The sequence below is a fragment of the Rissa tridactyla genome, chromosome 3 (assembly GCF_028500815.1).
Source record: "Rissa tridactyla isolate bRisTri1 chromosome 3, bRisTri1.patW.cur.20221130, whole genome shotgun sequence".
In the NCBI taxonomy this organism is placed as follows: domain Eukaryota; kingdom Metazoa; phylum Chordata; class Aves; order Charadriiformes; family Laridae; genus Rissa; species Rissa tridactyla.
The window spans coordinates 33,745,995-33,763,266 of NC_071468.1; the positions used below are offsets into that span (position 1 = coordinate 33,745,995).

General features: G+C 35.4%; 1 protein-coding gene across 1 annotated transcript in view; it reads right to left on the reverse strand.

Annotated features, from left to right (window-relative positions):
• Positions 1-17,272, reverse strand: part of DNAH8 (dynein axonemal heavy chain 8) — a 132,701-nt gene that overhangs the window by 65,491 nt on the left and 49,938 nt on the right. The window contains exons 40-48 of the mRNA XM_054195249.1: positions 15,468-15,646; positions 13,359-13,546; positions 11,369-11,455; positions 11,165-11,272; positions 10,267-10,401; positions 9,465-9,626; positions 5,660-5,906; positions 4,853-5,094; positions 4,632-4,772 (exon numbers count right to left, since the gene is read on the reverse strand). Of these exons, the coding sequence (XP_054051224.1) occupies positions 4,632-4,772; positions 4,853-5,094; positions 5,660-5,906; positions 9,465-9,626; positions 10,267-10,401; positions 11,165-11,272; positions 11,369-11,455; positions 13,359-13,546; positions 15,468-15,646 (1,489 nt within the window). The remainder of the gene's footprint in view (positions 1-4,631; positions 4,773-4,852; positions 5,095-5,659; positions 5,907-9,464; positions 9,627-10,266; positions 10,402-11,164; positions 11,273-11,368; positions 11,456-13,358; positions 13,547-15,467; positions 15,647-17,272) is intronic.

Here is a 17,272-nt window from a genome sequence, read left to right on the forward strand (position 1 = left end):
TTGCACATGCATTATTTATATGTATTCAAACTTTAAACCATAATTTGAAAACCAATACAGGTTACCAAAGAATACCACAAAATTCAGAACTACAAACTCAAGAAAACAGATTACAGATATCTATATAAAAGTAGATAAAACTTCCAAAATTACTTATATAATTTGATCATCAACTATCCTTCGAAATTATGCCTATATAATAAAGGTCTTTTAAGAGCTAGGGTAAGAGCTTTTAAGGGATTTTATAATATCTACTGGGATATTCAGAACTCCAAAAGTAGGTCAGGCCTAGCCATTTCTTTCCATTTTTAAGCATGGAAAAATTTTGAGCATCTGTTTAATGTATTTATCTTAATTACGGTCAATTAATGCATCTATCACATTAACTTGTATTTTGTGTTTAAAAAAATAGATTAAAATATCCTAATTTATGATTGCTTCACTTTGTTTCCAAGGAACTAGATTCCAGATTCCAGAAATCTAGTAACTTGCTCTGCTCATTTTGAATGGGATAGAGTTAATTCTTTATGTATTAGCTTGTACGGGACTATGTTCTTCATTTGTGCTGAAAACAGTGTTGATAATACACAGATGTTTTTGTTATTGCTAAGCAGTGCTTACACAGAGTCAAGGCCTCTTCTTCTTCTCACACCATCCCACCGGCAAGTAGGGTGGGGGTGCACAAGAAGTTGTATCCCACAGACACAGCTAGAACAGCTGACTGTAACTGACCAAAGGGATATTCCATGCCATATGATGTGATGCTCAGCAGATAAAGCTAGGGGAAGAAGAAGGAAGGGGGGGACATTCCCCCTCCATTATGCATGATGGAGCCCTGCTTTCCTGGAGATAGCTGAACACCTGCCTGCCAATGGATAGTGCTGAATTAATTCATTGTTTTGCTTTGCCTGTGTGCACAGCTTTTGCTTTACTAATTAAACTGTCCTGATGCATGAGTTTTTCCTCGCTTTTACTCTTCCAATCCTCTCTCCCATCCCACCGGGGGAGAGTAAGTGAGCAGCTGTGTTGCTGTGAGCTTAGTTGCCGGCTGGGGTTACACCATGACACTTGCTATCTACAATTGTCACTCATGAAACCAGACCTTTGACTGTCTTAGATAACATGACTAATATTCCCTTTCTCTATGAGGCAGTGTCAAACACATTGTTTTAAAATATGTCTTTTTAACAGTGAAGTGGATTTTTAATCAGATCTTAGAATTTGTACTCTTTATGATGTCTTGGGTCTCATACTTGAAGTGGGAAGTAATGCAGTACTATACAGTTTTAATGCAGCCTACACAAAGGACCTAAATAGTCAGAATACTTTTGGTTACTTTAAAATTCAGTTTTAAAAAAATGATTAATCAGTATTAATTACACTTTATAATGTTAAAATAATGGCACTTCTTTTTTTTGGAAGACAATTGATTTCTCTAATTATTTCTGGAGAGACTGTGTCCCAGTTTATCTGGACAAAATCCTTTTGTTCCCTCAAATACAAGATTGAGTTCAACATTTCCCATGATGCTCTGGGTTTTAGCAATATTCTGTAACTAGTCTTTGGAGAAAGAAAACAGAAAAAATTAAACTGACTTATAAAACCACACAAATGGTTGCAACAAATCATATGAAAACTTCAGCTTGTCCGGCATCTCGTCTGCAGTAGTAACCAAAAGTGGACACTTAGAGAAGAGTAAAAACAAAAAAAAAAAACCTCTCTTGGCTTGTGGTGGTACTGGGGGTGTAACTTCCTGCTAGTAGTCTCTTCAGCTTGGGGCCTTCTGAACCAAATACACTTTTTCTGGGTTTAGTAATCCTCTATGGATTTTTCCACTTTGAAAATACCAAGACTGGTCTTGAACCTATATAAACTTTTATCATCTGTAACACCCTTTGGCAATATGTTCTATAGGTCTGTTATTCATGACATTGAACAATTTGTTTTTCCCTGGGTGAACCCGTTCATACTTATGTTCACTGAATTTCATTTGCCATTTTATTACCTATTTACTCAGTCTCATAAAGTCTGTCTACAGTTCTTCATGGTTAGCTGTTTTGTCCTTACTACCCTGAATAATTTAGAATCATCAGTAAACTTCACCTAAAACTTTTCCAAATTGTTTATGAACACTTTGAACAGCATTGGTCCCAGCAAAGTTACTTCAGGATCAGTGGTAGCCTCTGTTCTTCCTAAGAACTGATACTCCAATCACACATTTCCTGTCTTCTTATTAGTTATTTTTCTAGAAATGAACCTCCTATTTTCTGCTATGACTGCTTAGCTTCCATGAAAATCCCTGGTAAAGAACTCTGTCGAACACCTTTGGTCCCTCATGTAGACCATATCAATCAGATCTCCTTTAGCTACAAATTTACTGACTTTTCCAATAGGCTTGTAAGGCAGAATAACCCTAAACAAAAACTCTGTTGAACCTCCTAAAATAAATTCCATTTGTCCACCTAATGAGGTGGGCCAGAGGATGGTAAACAGCCAAAAGAAAAACGTATAAGTAAAAACACCAGAAAAAAAAAATCAGCCAGGAACAATACTAGAATATATACAGTTAGAAAGTCAGTGGAAATTACAAGGAGAAAAGCAAAGGGGAGATCACTTTTTATATAAAACAATTATGAAGCTGTTGTAGATTAAAAAATAGGTTAAATTGTGAATGCTAACAAATGGCAGATAATTTGGTAGATGTGCGTGTGTGGGTTAATATCCAAACCTGAATTTTAGAACTCAAGTCTGCTATCTGCTAGACGCAACTGGTTTGAGATGGTTGTAAATTTTGAAAACACCTGAACTAAAAAGAAGTGGCACATCCTGAGTCCCACTATTAATAAAAAGGCATAAGACAGAACCACCAATAAGGAAGCTGCTAAGGTACAGTGCTTCTGCACATAGACCATTTATGGCAAAACTGGGATCTTAAGGCTCTGGAAAGGAGAGGTGGTGCAGAAAAGAAGGGCCCCCCAAAGAAACAGCCTTGGAAACAAAGGGGCCCAGAAAGAAGGAGGTGAAGATCCTGGTTGGAGTGAAGATCCTGGTTGGAGAAAAGATCCTGAAAATGCGAGAATATCCTGGAAATCACAGATATGCACGTAGACAAATTCCGGAGGATGCCAAGAAACCTTGTCAAGTAATGCGCAATCCTGGTAGCTGCGAGAGGCTGCACAGTACAGAAACCAACAAGACTTTTTGCCCTACCTTCCCACACCAAGAAAGAAATCCTTGCTGGGAAGAGAAATCATCAAGATTAAGTGAACGTAACACTGGAGGGGGGAAGCAAGTAGGAAGTCAATTTGTGAAATGATCAAGTAGGGTAAAAGCTCTGGTCTCACTGGTTCTTAGATAAACCCCAGCAGAGAGATCCACTAAAGGTTATTTACTCTGTTTCACCTATGACAGAAACTTAGTAGAGATTTTTATTCACTGGAAGAAACACTCAATACAGGTTGCATCAGGGAAATACTCATCAGCAGTATGAGTAGGACACTGACTTGCTTACTTAACAACCCCTGATCAAAAACAACATAGAAACCTCTAGTTCCAGAAAAAGTCTTTCATGAAGACACCACCAACTCAGTCAGAGGTTTCATAGATAACAAATGTAGAAGAAAAAATTATCTCTCTCTAAAAATTTTGCACATATCGTGTCCATCTTGTTTATCACTATAAATTCGCAAGTTGCATAGTTTCTGCCTATAGACTTCAATTCTACAGATACCCTACTTCCATTTGATACTGCACAGTTAATCTTTGCAGCATTTACTGTGGCTATTAATTTGCAGCAAAGTACTTCAAACTGTTGAAAATCTGAAGCTAAATCCTTAATGAACAGTAAGTAAAGAGATACTGGGCGCAAACTGACTACTTTAATGTTAAATTGAAGTGTTACCCAAAATATTATCTTCTCTACCCTCTTATTCAAAGGCACTACTGCTTTTGTTATGAGAGTACCCATGTAAAACTGAGATTACATGGACAAATGGAAAAGTCTGGAAACAGAATCTGCAGATGACAACAGACAAACAAATCAACTGGAGACACGCAGTACAGGAGTGACAGTCTTGCAAAATCTGCCAAACACATAATTTTATTATTAATAAATCACTGATAAACTTTGGACTCCATTCAAGGTAGTATTCCAATTGATAGAAAGGGACAAGCAAAAATTACTACAATGACCTTGGAAGAGCTGACTGACAATCACAGCTATTACATCTCAAGATAAAAAAACAATTAGAAATATTCTTCACTTTTTCTGCCGACGCTACCAGTAGGGTTAGACTGACCCTTACCAGAACTTCTTTGGTATTAAAAGAACTGAAATGAAACCAGTGGCTTATTAAACACATGCTTCTGAAAACTTACTGAAGCCTGCAAATTCCAGTTAACAGAAGACTAGTCTACATGTGAAACAACAGAGAGAAGTAAAATTTTCTTCTGCACATCTCTAGCAGTTGGTCTTATATTGCCTAAGAAACAAATATTGAATTTGAGGTTCTCTTTGTTAGGAAATAATCTTTTCAAATTAAATTTTATTGCTATCAAATGTTCTTTTTGCTATATCGGCACACTTACTATAGTCAGTCAATTCATACAGACTTACACAGTATCTGTTTTACCTGCATAATGTAGTTACATTCCAGAAGCTCCATTTTTGGATTAAGGTTTAGTTTCATATAGGTATATGCTTGTTCAAAGATTCTATCATACAAACTTTGTAAAACTTCAGCTTCTTCAGAAGAACGTTTTTTCAGCCATGCCTGAAAAACATCCACAATCATTTTCAGTCTAAAATGTATAACAAGGTAAAGGTAGGAGTAGCCAGCAATGATAATCTTACTTGCAATATTGGTCTCCAGCTGAGGGCAGAAGAACTGATGTAGACCATACCCATTCGAGAAACTGTTGCTGGAGAGGCATTCTCAATGTTGTGGACCTCAAATAACAGCTTACATGTAGGAGACATAGGAATTCGATCTCCATTTGCTAGAGTGAGGGTCTTGTTATCATCCAAAACTGAGTTTAGATTCTCAATCCAGATTGCGTCTACAGGACCATCTAAAATCAGAAACACATTTTCACCTGGAAAAATAATCAGAAGAGATATAGTTCATATCACCATGCTGAAAGAGCAAGAAAATAAGTTTACAAAAGATGGTCTAGAACTGTGGCTGCCACACAAATACTGCACCACGCTCTCACTCCCCCTCCTCAAACAGGAGAGAGGGAGAAAATAAGGTGAAAATGCTCGTGGGTTGAGGTAAAGTCAGCGAGATCACTTACCAACTATTGTCACAGGCAAACCAGGCTCAACTTGGGAAAAATTAATTTATTGCAAATTAACATAGACTTGGATGATAAGAAACAAAGACAAAAAACTAAAATATCTTTCCCCCTTCCCCTTTTCTTTCTCCAGAATCAACTTCTTCCTTCCCAACCTAATCTAACTTTCTCCTTCTTCTCCCCACCAACCCTCCTGAGAAGCACAACTGTTGCCCTTTCCCGAGAAGTGAACTATAACCTCATCTATGTTCTCTATAGTTTCTCTCAAGAGGGAACTTCACCACACTTGCAAGTTCAAGATGCTTTTTTCAACATATCATTCAAGAGGTATTTTTATGGTACCACACAAAAAGTATTTATTTACCCTTTTTAGCTTTCAGTGTTTTCCTCCACAGTGTAGAAAAGATTCCATCTGTCCAATCATTAGTTGCAGCATCTAATTTTCCAAACATTTGAGGAGCAGTAATAGCTTTGGGGTTCATACGCATTTCTCTATGAGGTTGGCCACATTCTGCCAGAGATCTCATTAATATAGTTATGACCATTGTTTTTCCAGATCCACTAGGTCCAAGTGTCATCAACCCATGACGTACTACAGAAGTTTCGTACAACTATTAAAAAAAAAAATCAAAATATTTTAAGAAATATATGCTTTTGGAAGAGTTTTGCTTACATTTAATACACTTGATAGTCGGTGATTATAAATTTACTAGACATACAAATTATATGCTCAGAACTGAAATTTGCATGCGTTTGCTGATTTTTACATAGTATATACCTTCACATCCTAATCTTCTAAGCACCAAGCAAGTTTACTATAAAACAGTTTACAGAACTAAACCTTGCCTAAACTTTTCAAAGCAACTGGAAATAATTTTACTAGATTTTTAAAAGGATTTTTCTGTATTATTCAAAAGGAAAAATAAGCAGTAGCAAAACATTAATGCAACAGAAGAATGACTAATCAATACAGCCCTAAAACTCCTGATTACACGAAATAAACGTAAGGACCGCACTTCCTTCAGGATTGCGGATGGGTTTAGGTTCAGCACAGTTCTTTAATGAATTTTCTATTTTTCTTTTAATATTAGCTTTAGGCTTGCTATGGAAGTGGCAGGGTCTGCCTACACAAGTATCTCCTTTTGGAGCAACTGAAAGGAACAAAAAAGTGGTAGTCCTCCTGGACGACAGAACCTTGTAAGGGGAAGCCTGTGTAGCTGCTTTCTCTGCAGGCTGAATAAAGGTTTGTATCAGTCCATGAGGAAGATCTACAGGCACCACAAATCTGAACTATGATCAAGTCCACCATGAAGTTGACAATTTCAAACTTCTTATTCCCAGTGGAAGATGGAATTTGTTAAGGCACGAGCAATCTTCATATGACCAGTGCTGCCCCCAGAAATACTAAGCTGTGAATAAAACGGTGAACATGACCTTAAGCAGGATGGTCAAAAGTATTTTCTCTCACACAAAAAAATTCTGCTGGTCATCAGTGTGAAGCCATGTGAAGGACAATATAGATCCAGCCTGCAGAATGTGGAGCAAAACTTTCTATAAATTAGGTGGTGTCTGAGCAGAGACATAAATATACCTCTGGTTTGATAACAGAGACATATTTCAGTTGCTGTGAAGTAACATAAGGCAAAATGTTGCACTTTGTAGAATACTACAATGTGTTGTATCCCTTATTCTCTTTCAACAAATCATGTGGCAGTTTTGTCTTTTAAGTGAGACAAGTTTGGAAATGTTCAGAAATCTGGTATAAGTACAAAGGTCACAGTGCCTTTCTTAGTTTACATCTAGTTTCTTTAAAGGTTCTTAGATCATAAGAGATAATGTAGTTTCTATTTTAATACTGTACAGACAACAAACAAGCCTAGCACTTCAAGATCTATAGTTTCACTAAGTCTCTATTCTGAGGTTGCATTTCAAGAAGATGCAAGCATATTTCCACAGGGTAAAATGTTCTTCAGTGTCAGTTGGAGCTATACTTCATCTTGGCAATCAGCAAAATTACAAATAAATGCTTGTAGAGCAATATAGTTTTCAGCCATTAGAAATGGTAAAGGTTATTAATCTTAACCATCAACAGTGTTTAACAATTATTAATTGACTATTTATTCAAAAAGTAGGGATAAGTAAAATACGAAAATTAGAAGACAGCATAATTCTGGCTGACAAATTTGCTGACAAATTTTACAAAGCAGAATTCAATTTCATCAATTAATGGAATTTTAAAAATCAATAATCAATCTCACTAATTAAGGATAGAAGCTCAATTTCAATGAAATTAAATTAAATTTACAGTTTCAATATAGCAAATAAAGTAAAGCAAAGCTGATCACTCTTTAAAGCATGATGTTACAAGATAAAGTATTCACACCTTGCTGCTGGCATGCAGAAAAAACCCCAAAGAATCAGAGAACACAAGAAACCAATAAAATCATAATGTTTAAAAACATCATTATCATCAATAATTAAAGTGTGTTCTCAAAAAAGAGTAGAGCAAAAAGACAGAAGAGCAACAATTCTCTAGTTACCTTTCTAGCTTATCAATTTATAATTGTTTAGTGATTGTCTAATTATTTATTTCTTGAGTTGTGAGTCTGCTGCATTTGTTATGTTTGCTCTTTAAAGAAGAATGTTTACAGGGAAGTGTGTTGGCATAAAGATCATCAAAGCATAAGTTAACTGTCTTTAATAATAAATTTAAAGTTAGTTTCAAACATGATTGCATGTCAGAAATACAACTGTCAGCCATTTAATTGTTATGCTGGAGTACAAGTCCAAAAAGCCATTTAAACACCTTTTTTCCTTCATATTAAATAACTACATATTCATTAATCAACATCACATCATAAAGATTATCCTACACTGAACACAAATTACCGTAATCCAAAATTACATGAAGTCAAAACAATTTCTTGCAACACCTTAACAATTTTCTCTCTTTTGCTTTTCCATCAGAACACACTCCAGGTCTAACGAGCTTGCAACACAAGGTAAACAAAACATACTACACTCCTGGCAAGCTGCCAGGGCCCAGGGTCTATTTCTGGATTCCTTAAGAAACAAGTATTATTCATGTCAAAAGGAAGCAACTTTTTGTTTTATGCGAACAACATTGTTTGCAACAACTTTTTGCTACACAGTCTCCTACTCAGGTTCTATGTATTTTCTTACTAAAACTCTTGCATTCAGGTAAGAGAAGGATACACATTCCACTTAGGTGGGGTCTTTCCACAGTAGTCAGGTGGGTAATGCACTTCAGCAGGATGCTAGCTTTGAACACTACAGATACAAATTGACAGTAGCTGGGCTTGTTCACATCCTTTGTAGCCTAGAAAGCCTCTGAAATCTCTTTATAATTTTAATCTTCCAATCATGCATGTCCTTGAGAGAAACAATTCCCTTTGTATGAGTGTCATTCTTGTTACTGACACTATTTTTGGTTCTTCCATTTTATAGTACCTACATACACGTTCACTTGCATGCTTAACCTCATTATAGGTTTCCATAAGCCTGTCATAGCATATGCTAAGATCTATACATTCTTATACTTTAATTCTTTCAACTCAATAGAGGTAAACTGGATGATTACCCAACCAGTGTATAGGTTCTCAAAACTTATGTGAGAAAAACCTTGTTTACTACAATGTCTGCTCAAACTCATAATGAAGACTCTTCTTCATTACAGTACACATTTAAGCCAGAAATACATACTTCTTACATTTTTCTTTGCCTTTATAAAGGTCTTTTAGTTCTCTCCTCCTACTCAGCAGAAGTTTTGCCCTGGCTAGGTTTCGTCTCACTCTTTATTTACTGCTTTGGCCTTCAAAATGCCTCCCAACCCTTCTTATACCCTACTGTCCCTACTCTAGACTAAGAAACTCATGTTAGAGACCCATGTACACACCTTGCTGCTTCATTCATACCATATCCAGGAAAGGTTGGGGTAACAGCATGCTTTAAGGTATTTCTTTTTCTTCTTCTGGATAATTTAAAGAAATAAAAACATAAGTCTCTTGGAATAGCCTTCCTTAGTATGGTGCACCTTCGTTTTTCCCCATATTAGAAGCACAGGTCCTTGAGTGAGACAGTGGTTTAGATACTAACACGCTATTCTGACTCCTGTTTGTTTAAAATGTTTTGGAAAAAAAAGGTTTTACCTGAACAAGCTTAAGATTCCATGGTGGATGATTAATCAATCCTGCCTCTTCAACCTGATTAGCTACTGCAGACTGAAGCTCAACATAGGTACTAGTGTCTAACTGTAACCCCGGAAAGAGATCATTGATAAGACTGAGAAACAAAGGCTCATCCTCATCTATCTGAAACAAAAAAGTTATTAAGTGCTTAAAGCATGGTTATCTAAAGAACGCTCTCAAACCAAAATGAATCTCTATTTTAAAATCATAAACTGTATGGAAAGATTTTCTAAATACAGATTCTTATGTTCATAAACACAGCCAGCCAATAGGACAGCTCACTACCAAAATAGCATTTTGAAAATGTCATCCACATACCATGTGAGAAATAAATTCAAAATTGAAAGAAATTTCCCTCTGAGTAGACACTGGAATTTATTTGTAAAATTGATTTGTAAATCACTTGTAGGATATATTGGAAAGAACATGCTATCTGGAAAGAAATCTTTAAAAGTCTAATTTAGTAAATACCCAAATTATTCAGTTTACTTATGTTACAGAATCAGTCCGTACACAAGTCAGTACATAAAATATCATGCCCACAGCTAAGCCACTATTTAACCTGTTTGAAACTTTGCACCCTGAGCACTGTTTACAAGTCTAATAAACTCTCAGTGCTGTTTAATGATAACAAGATTATTATCATGTTTCAGTTTTTAAAGAAAAGGATGTTTGAGATTTTTTCTAATATTCCACAAAATCCCATAAAACATCTAGTAGCCTTGCCTACACCTGGCGCTAAAATATTAAATTAGATTCTTACCAGCTTGGAAAGATTCATATCTCTTAGTCCTCTCATAACAATACTTAATTCACTTTCATTAGGCTTGGCCCTCTTCTGAGATCCAAGAGTCCTCAGTACTGAAAGGATATTCCTCAGACCAAAGTCATAATGGACCTAGAGAGGGGCAAAAGGCTTATGCATCAGTAACAAATTCTCTATCTTTATTTATTTCATCAGTATGTCAAATCTTATTTGCATATTGCATAGTATAGTTGCCCTGATTGGAAAAGGTAGCTAAAATAGGAATCGTTGTTGTTGCTGTTGAGGAATTATTCTATTAAAATAAATGAAGGATACTAAGGTTATTTTCAGGAAAGGGGAAGGAGGTTATAAGGTTTTTCTTTTCTAATTTAAATTTAATCGACTTAGCCATTTATAATGCCATATAGCAATTATTTTATAGCTCTCTATAGCAGGGTTCTAAAAAAAATAAATAGTTATATTCTAGACTAGGTCCTCAGATCAAAGCAGCACTATGGGATGAAGGGCAACTTAAATCAAACTTGAGATGTTCCTCCTGTGGTTTCCAACTACTTTCTCTAGCCCCAGATAATTCTCACAGAAAAATGACAGAACTGGGTTAATTTTTACCTGGCTGCCATGTTTAGGCAGAGAATCTCATGCACGTGCAACTACAAACTGTCATTCTTTAACAATTAACCAAACGCATGTATGTGACTACATATACAGAATTAACACGATTACTTGTTCAAAAATTTTTCGAGACATTTGTTTAAATTATATTTAAACTACTTCGGTATTTTGTAAAAAGCATAAAAGTGATGCTTCAAAAAACAATCTGCACAACCCAAAACCAAACTAAGGGGCTGTATTGTGTAAATATGAAGACAAAGAGGAAGGGAATACGTAACACTACCTGCTTAGTGAGCTGCTCCTCACAAAGTTGATAAAGAACAAAGAATTTCTGAGACAAGAACACATTATCAATAAATCCGTAACTTGCAAGCTTAACTCTTATAATTATCTGAAATACAATTTTTTTAGAAATTCCATTAGTTTTTCTGAAGATAGGTAAGCAAACTAAAATAATTTTTTTTTCCAGTTCAATCAGTAATTGTACCTGTTTATCTGGAACCATCATTGCAACACTTCTAAACTGCATTTTGAGATTTTCTGGTAGTTCTTGGCGTCCAGCATATCCAGGATTCTATATAAGAAAACATACTGCATTATTATTTACAATAGTAAAAATAACATACTTTTTATTGTTCAATAAATTTATCCATAAATACCTAGATGTGTTGAGAGTTAGAATTCTTGTCTACTAATTATTACAATGTGAAGAAAAAACTGCAACCATAAGTATGAATTTAATAACCTATGCATAATTGCCAGAGTAATAACGGAATTTCTTTATCATAACAAGCCAGCAATTAGAATTTTAAAATTTCATGGGATACAATCTAGCTGGTTGATTTCTTCTAGTATATTCACAATGCAAATAAAGTTCTCATTACCATTTTGCAGAAGAGGTAGGTTTGGTAACATATTAAAAATTCAGTGTCTAACAAGAGCCAAAATAATAATAAAAAAAATAAATAAAGGATAACAAGCAGTCTACAGCGAAGAAATATTAGGATGCCCTTCTCTATTTCTTGTGTCTAAATGGCTAGCCTTAAAGTACAGAATCTCACTGAATGTTTAATAATTTGTGAGTGAATCCTAGCCACCGAAGTCAGAATCATATAAGAAATTGTAATTATCTTTTAGTGATAGAACTGGTTCTAACAATGGTTCAAGAATATGCAGAGAATATTTTGTAATGACACAGTAAAAATAACAGTCAAACTTAAAACACAAAAACCTTACAACAAAATCATATTAAAGTGAATTTTAATGACCAAGAAAGTTTGACTAATAGAAGATTTCTAGAAATTTGCTGCAAACATGAAGAATAACTTATGACAGGTGACATTAAGAAATTAGAAACAGTCAAAAGACACCTATGACCTCTTCAGTTATTACCCTGCACCCGAACATGCAGGTGAAGATTTTAATTTCCCATAAAGTCATCTTGGATTGCCACCTGCCTTGGCATTAGGAAACATATACTCTAAAATTCCCTGCCCATGAGAGTACATGAAGAATTATTGCTATGAAGCCTCAGGAACCCTATAGCACAAAGACAGCATACTCTGAAAGTTAATATTCTAAATGGAGGAGTTTGTGTTTCTCCCTTGGGTAATGGTTGGTAACTGGTGTAAAGTTATATGTACTGCCTTGCATACCTTTTTTGCACAGATTATCCATTCAGTTGTGGGACCTAATTTTGATCTATATACACTGCCAGTCTTTTTCACAAGTAGTCATTATAAGAAAGAGAAAAGTGTATCTCAAATACTACCCATAAAAACTTCATGATATAAGAAGCACAGTTGTGTCACAATGCCTGCACTGATTCCAGGATTGATGCACAGAGCAGAATGGGCCCCTTTGCCACAAAAGGCCGAAAGTGGCCGTCCAGCATTGTATTTACCTGTTTAGACAGATCCTGTATCGACAAATGAAAAGATCTGATAATTTTTTGCACAGGTTTTGAAAAGACCTGTTGTCACCACAATACAAGGAGGGTGGTTTATTCCAGAATCACCATACTTGTCTTCTGTAAATCAGCTTGAAGAATTCATTTATATATCCATGATAAATACCCATTAGACAAGACATATGTCCTTGAAAAATCTCTTTCCTGTATATCCTGCTTTAAGTGAATGTTCTTTTTTTTCCCTACAGTATCTTTCTCACTAATACTGTAAAAGCATTTCAAGCTAAGGTAGTAAAACATCAGTCCTCTCGGTGAGCAAAGCAGTCTGGAAGTTTGGCCAAACTCTTAACCTACATAATGAATTGCAATACAGTAATGTAGGGACGTAATTATGAACCTTTTCAATAATCTTAAAGCAAAACTGAAAGCATGCAACTCATAAATAATCAGATTATTTATGTGTTCCAATAGTTTAGTCGAATTCTATAGCAAGAGCATCACCTTGCCATTTAATTAACTTGTATAATTGTATAATTTGTCACATCTCTGGAATTATTACTTCATTTACCATTGTTAGGAAAATTCCAAACTCTGGATTTAAATCTACACAGTCTCCATCAGAAAAAATGAACTGCTTTTTTCTTTCTTTTCTTGCTGTTAAAATAATATAGATTTGCTGTGCTGCCACTGACAAGACAGGCAACTCGATTCGGTTGAATTCATCAAAACATCCCCAAGATCCTGACTGTGCAAGACCTAAAATAGGGACAGAAAAAATTATTACCTGTTGTTGTTCACACATATTTCAGACATCTGAATTAGATGACTTTTCCTTCAAATAAATAAGTAAGATTAGTTTTATTTATTGCCCTGTGGCCAAGGCCTATCTTCCTCTAGTCCACCTGACTATTTCCAGATCAATCTGAATTAATATTAGTTGATTTATACAAAAAGCTTAAAAGTGAATCAATATCAGAAAAAACCTTCTGATATCTTGGGGCATTTGGCAGATCTTTCATCCAGAGCTTTCTGTGAATGTAGCCTTTTATTGTAAAGCAGCAATTGAATTATTTGCTGAAGCTGTACTGTTAATTTAAAAAAATAAAAATAAGTGACTTGGAGCTACAGAAGACTAGCCCTAAATGTTACAACAAAAAAAATACCAAGTTTTTTATTTTCATTTGTGTCTTCCAGCCTTCACAAGGCTTTTAAATTACTTTTTACTTGCCTCTTATAAATCATAAAGGTTAGAATTAAAAATTGAAATTATTTTTGAACTAACTAGGAGTTTAACTAAAACTCTGAATCTCACAAGACAGAAAAAATTAATCTTAGAGCACGTATCTCTATGCATAAGCACTACCATTTTAAGTCCACACTAAACTACAAGCTTTTCGTGTAATGGTACAGGATATTAGCAACATGCTCTGTGTGACCTTGTCTATGGAAGAAAGAGAGGAAGACACAGACAGAAAATTAAATGGAAAGAGAAATCAAGCACTATATTAGTAACAATAACATTTTTATAAAAGATCAATTTCACAGTTGCCTAATTTCAATTTGGAAAAGTAACATGTGTTTAGTAGCAGCTAAGAGAATTGTTGTTCCTTTAGCAACATTTTATGAGAAAATTTGTAGCAGCATTTTTTTCCCCAAATTATATTAAAATACAAGTAGGCAGTCGTTTTCTTTCATGTATACTGAAAGATAGCTATTTAAAAGTGAAAAATTTACCCAATTCATTCAGGATGTATTATTGTTACACAGTCAAGGCTACATCAATTTAAAGGGATTCTGTCATGTACTCAAAGATTTTTTTAAAATCTGAATAGCTTGACTGTCAAAGAGGCAATATGTTTATAAACCCACAGCTTTAGACACTCTCATGCCACAATTATTTCCTTGCTAAAAAAAAATAAACTGTTTCACCGCTTGCTTCTCAATACATACAATACCATAACTGTGAAAAACGAGCTGACAGAAACGTCATGAAGTTCGAGTCCTTTATCTGGAACAGAATAACTCCATTGCACAGTACAGGCTTGGTGCTGAGTAGCTACAAAGCAGCTTTGCAGAAAATGATCTGGTGTCCTGCTTAAGAACTAATCGAGCATGAATCAGAATTATGCCCGTGTAGCAATGGAAGCCAGCAGCATGTTGGGCAAGAGCGTAGCCAGCAGGCTGAGGAAAAACATTATTTGCCTCTATTCTGCACTTGTGAGAGAGCAACTGGAGTACTGTGTCCAGTTTGGGGCTTATCAATAGAGGACAGATATTGATATACTTGCACGAGTCCAACAGATGGCTGCCATGATGGTCAGTGGCTGAAGGACATGACACAGAGGGAGAGAATGAGAGAACACAATTTGTCGAGCCTGAGGAGAAAGACAAGGGGAAAGCTCATTGCTAATAGGAGGCGCTGAGGAATTGGAGCCAGGATCTTAGAAGCGCAGTGGAAGAATAACAGAAAACAGACACAGGTTTCAATGTGGGAAATTCCAAGTCAATGGAAGTATAAAAAAATGTTACCATGACGATGCATGGCCCAGAGGTGTTGTGGAACATCCATCCCTGGAGATACTCAAAATCCAACATGAATAAGAGCCTGAGGAACCTGCTCTAACTGCACCTGATAAATGACCTGTGGAGATCTCTTCTATCCTACATGAAGTCTTACCTTTGAAAATCCTGCCCAAACCTCTGAAGTCCATTTGATCAGAGCAGTTAAAGACTACTACGTATTTTCCCAGAGCCTTTCCCATGTCTTTCGTTGTTTCTGTTTTACCAGTTCCAGCTGGTCCTGCTGGAGCTCCTCCCATGTTCATTCCCAAAGCCTGTGCTAAAGTTATATAGCACCTATAAATGTTAATTCATATTAATTTATTAAATCACATGAAAGATATATGTGTATACAGATAAGATAACAATGAGTTATGCTATAGATTCTACAAGCTCTTATGCTGAAACAATACTTCTTCATAAAGCAGTTCCACTGATTTCCATGAGTGCAGGAAGTTCAGAGAGGTAAAAGTCACAAAATACAGCATTTAAACATTATTTATAAGAGCAAAAAAATTTATCTGGTGTTAATCTAGTTTGCTACAAACTGTGAATATTAGAGGAGGTAAAAAATTAATGCACACCATATAAAGCAATTTAATTGTCACTAACTCTTTTTGCAGCTATAAAGAGCAGAATTCTGCTGCCTCCTCATTTTCTGCAGTATCTTAATGTGTATACTCTGTTAGGTTAGGCTACTTTTGTCTAAATCCTCAAGTGTGAAAGAATAAGGATATATGTCCCCTTCCACAATTATGTGTAAAATATTTTTACAATTCTAAGAAAAAAACCCATAAGCTTTACCCCCCCCCCTTTTTTTTTTAAAGTCTTAAAAAGTTTAGACTACTGTTTTGGTTCTATGTGAGTTATAGTTACTAAAATCTTAGTTAGAATTTTCATTTATGCTAAGGAGTATCATGAGTACCAAGAGTAACGCTAAAGGGATTAAATGACAAAGGTCCTATACAAATGATGGGGTATCTTCCCTGTCAAATCAACTCAACATACTCAGAATGCATTTCTAACTAAATTATTTCTGGTTTAAATCCATAATTGAACAGAGTTTAATAACTAACTAGTTCCCAGCTTATCTTGAATCACTATAATACCTTATGCCAAGCTGGCACTGCAGGGCCCCTGATGTTTTTTAAACAATAAGAATCTTTAAAGTGACATATATATTTTACTTCTACAGTTCTATTGCAGTCAAGGCAAATTTTGGGGTAGAATTCAACTTTCTGCATCAAAAATACTTGATTGTTGAGTGCAGTACAGTTCACTGCAGAAATGTACTGAACTTTCCATATTGTCACAATAGCAGTCCTACGTCTTTTGGAGAAATAAAGGTGTTCAAAAAGCTGTACAGACACATACTCCACATAAGTAGCAAAGTGAATGCTGTAGGCTGAAAGTTATTTTTGGTTGTTGAGGACATCTTTTTGCAAGTATTTTTTAGCCTTCTATTTTCTTATTTGGTTCAAAAGTGACATCTCAAGTAAGGAATAAACGGGGGGAGAATTGGGGGGGCAGGTGGTGGTGTACAGAAAGAGGCCAAGAAATTCCCAAGGGGAAAAAAAGAAAGAGAGTTCTCACTGTTAAGCCACACATGAAACAAAATTAATGGTCATTTGCTTGCCTGGCTATAGAAGAATGGCAAGTGAATGTATACACCTGGGACTTTATCAAGATCTAGGTTCTTATGGACAAATGTAAACTATTTCCCATGCTAATAAACCAACAGACACTGACTAGTTGTCTTAGACTTTCACACATTGGTAGCCACAAAATCTTTACAGAATCCCTTATAACAGAATTCAAAATATCTGACCTAATATTTTCTTCAGTATAGAAATACTGCTAAACTATACGTTATTATATAACCTTAAAAGGATTCATTTCTGTTACTAAATGTTTCTTTAAGAC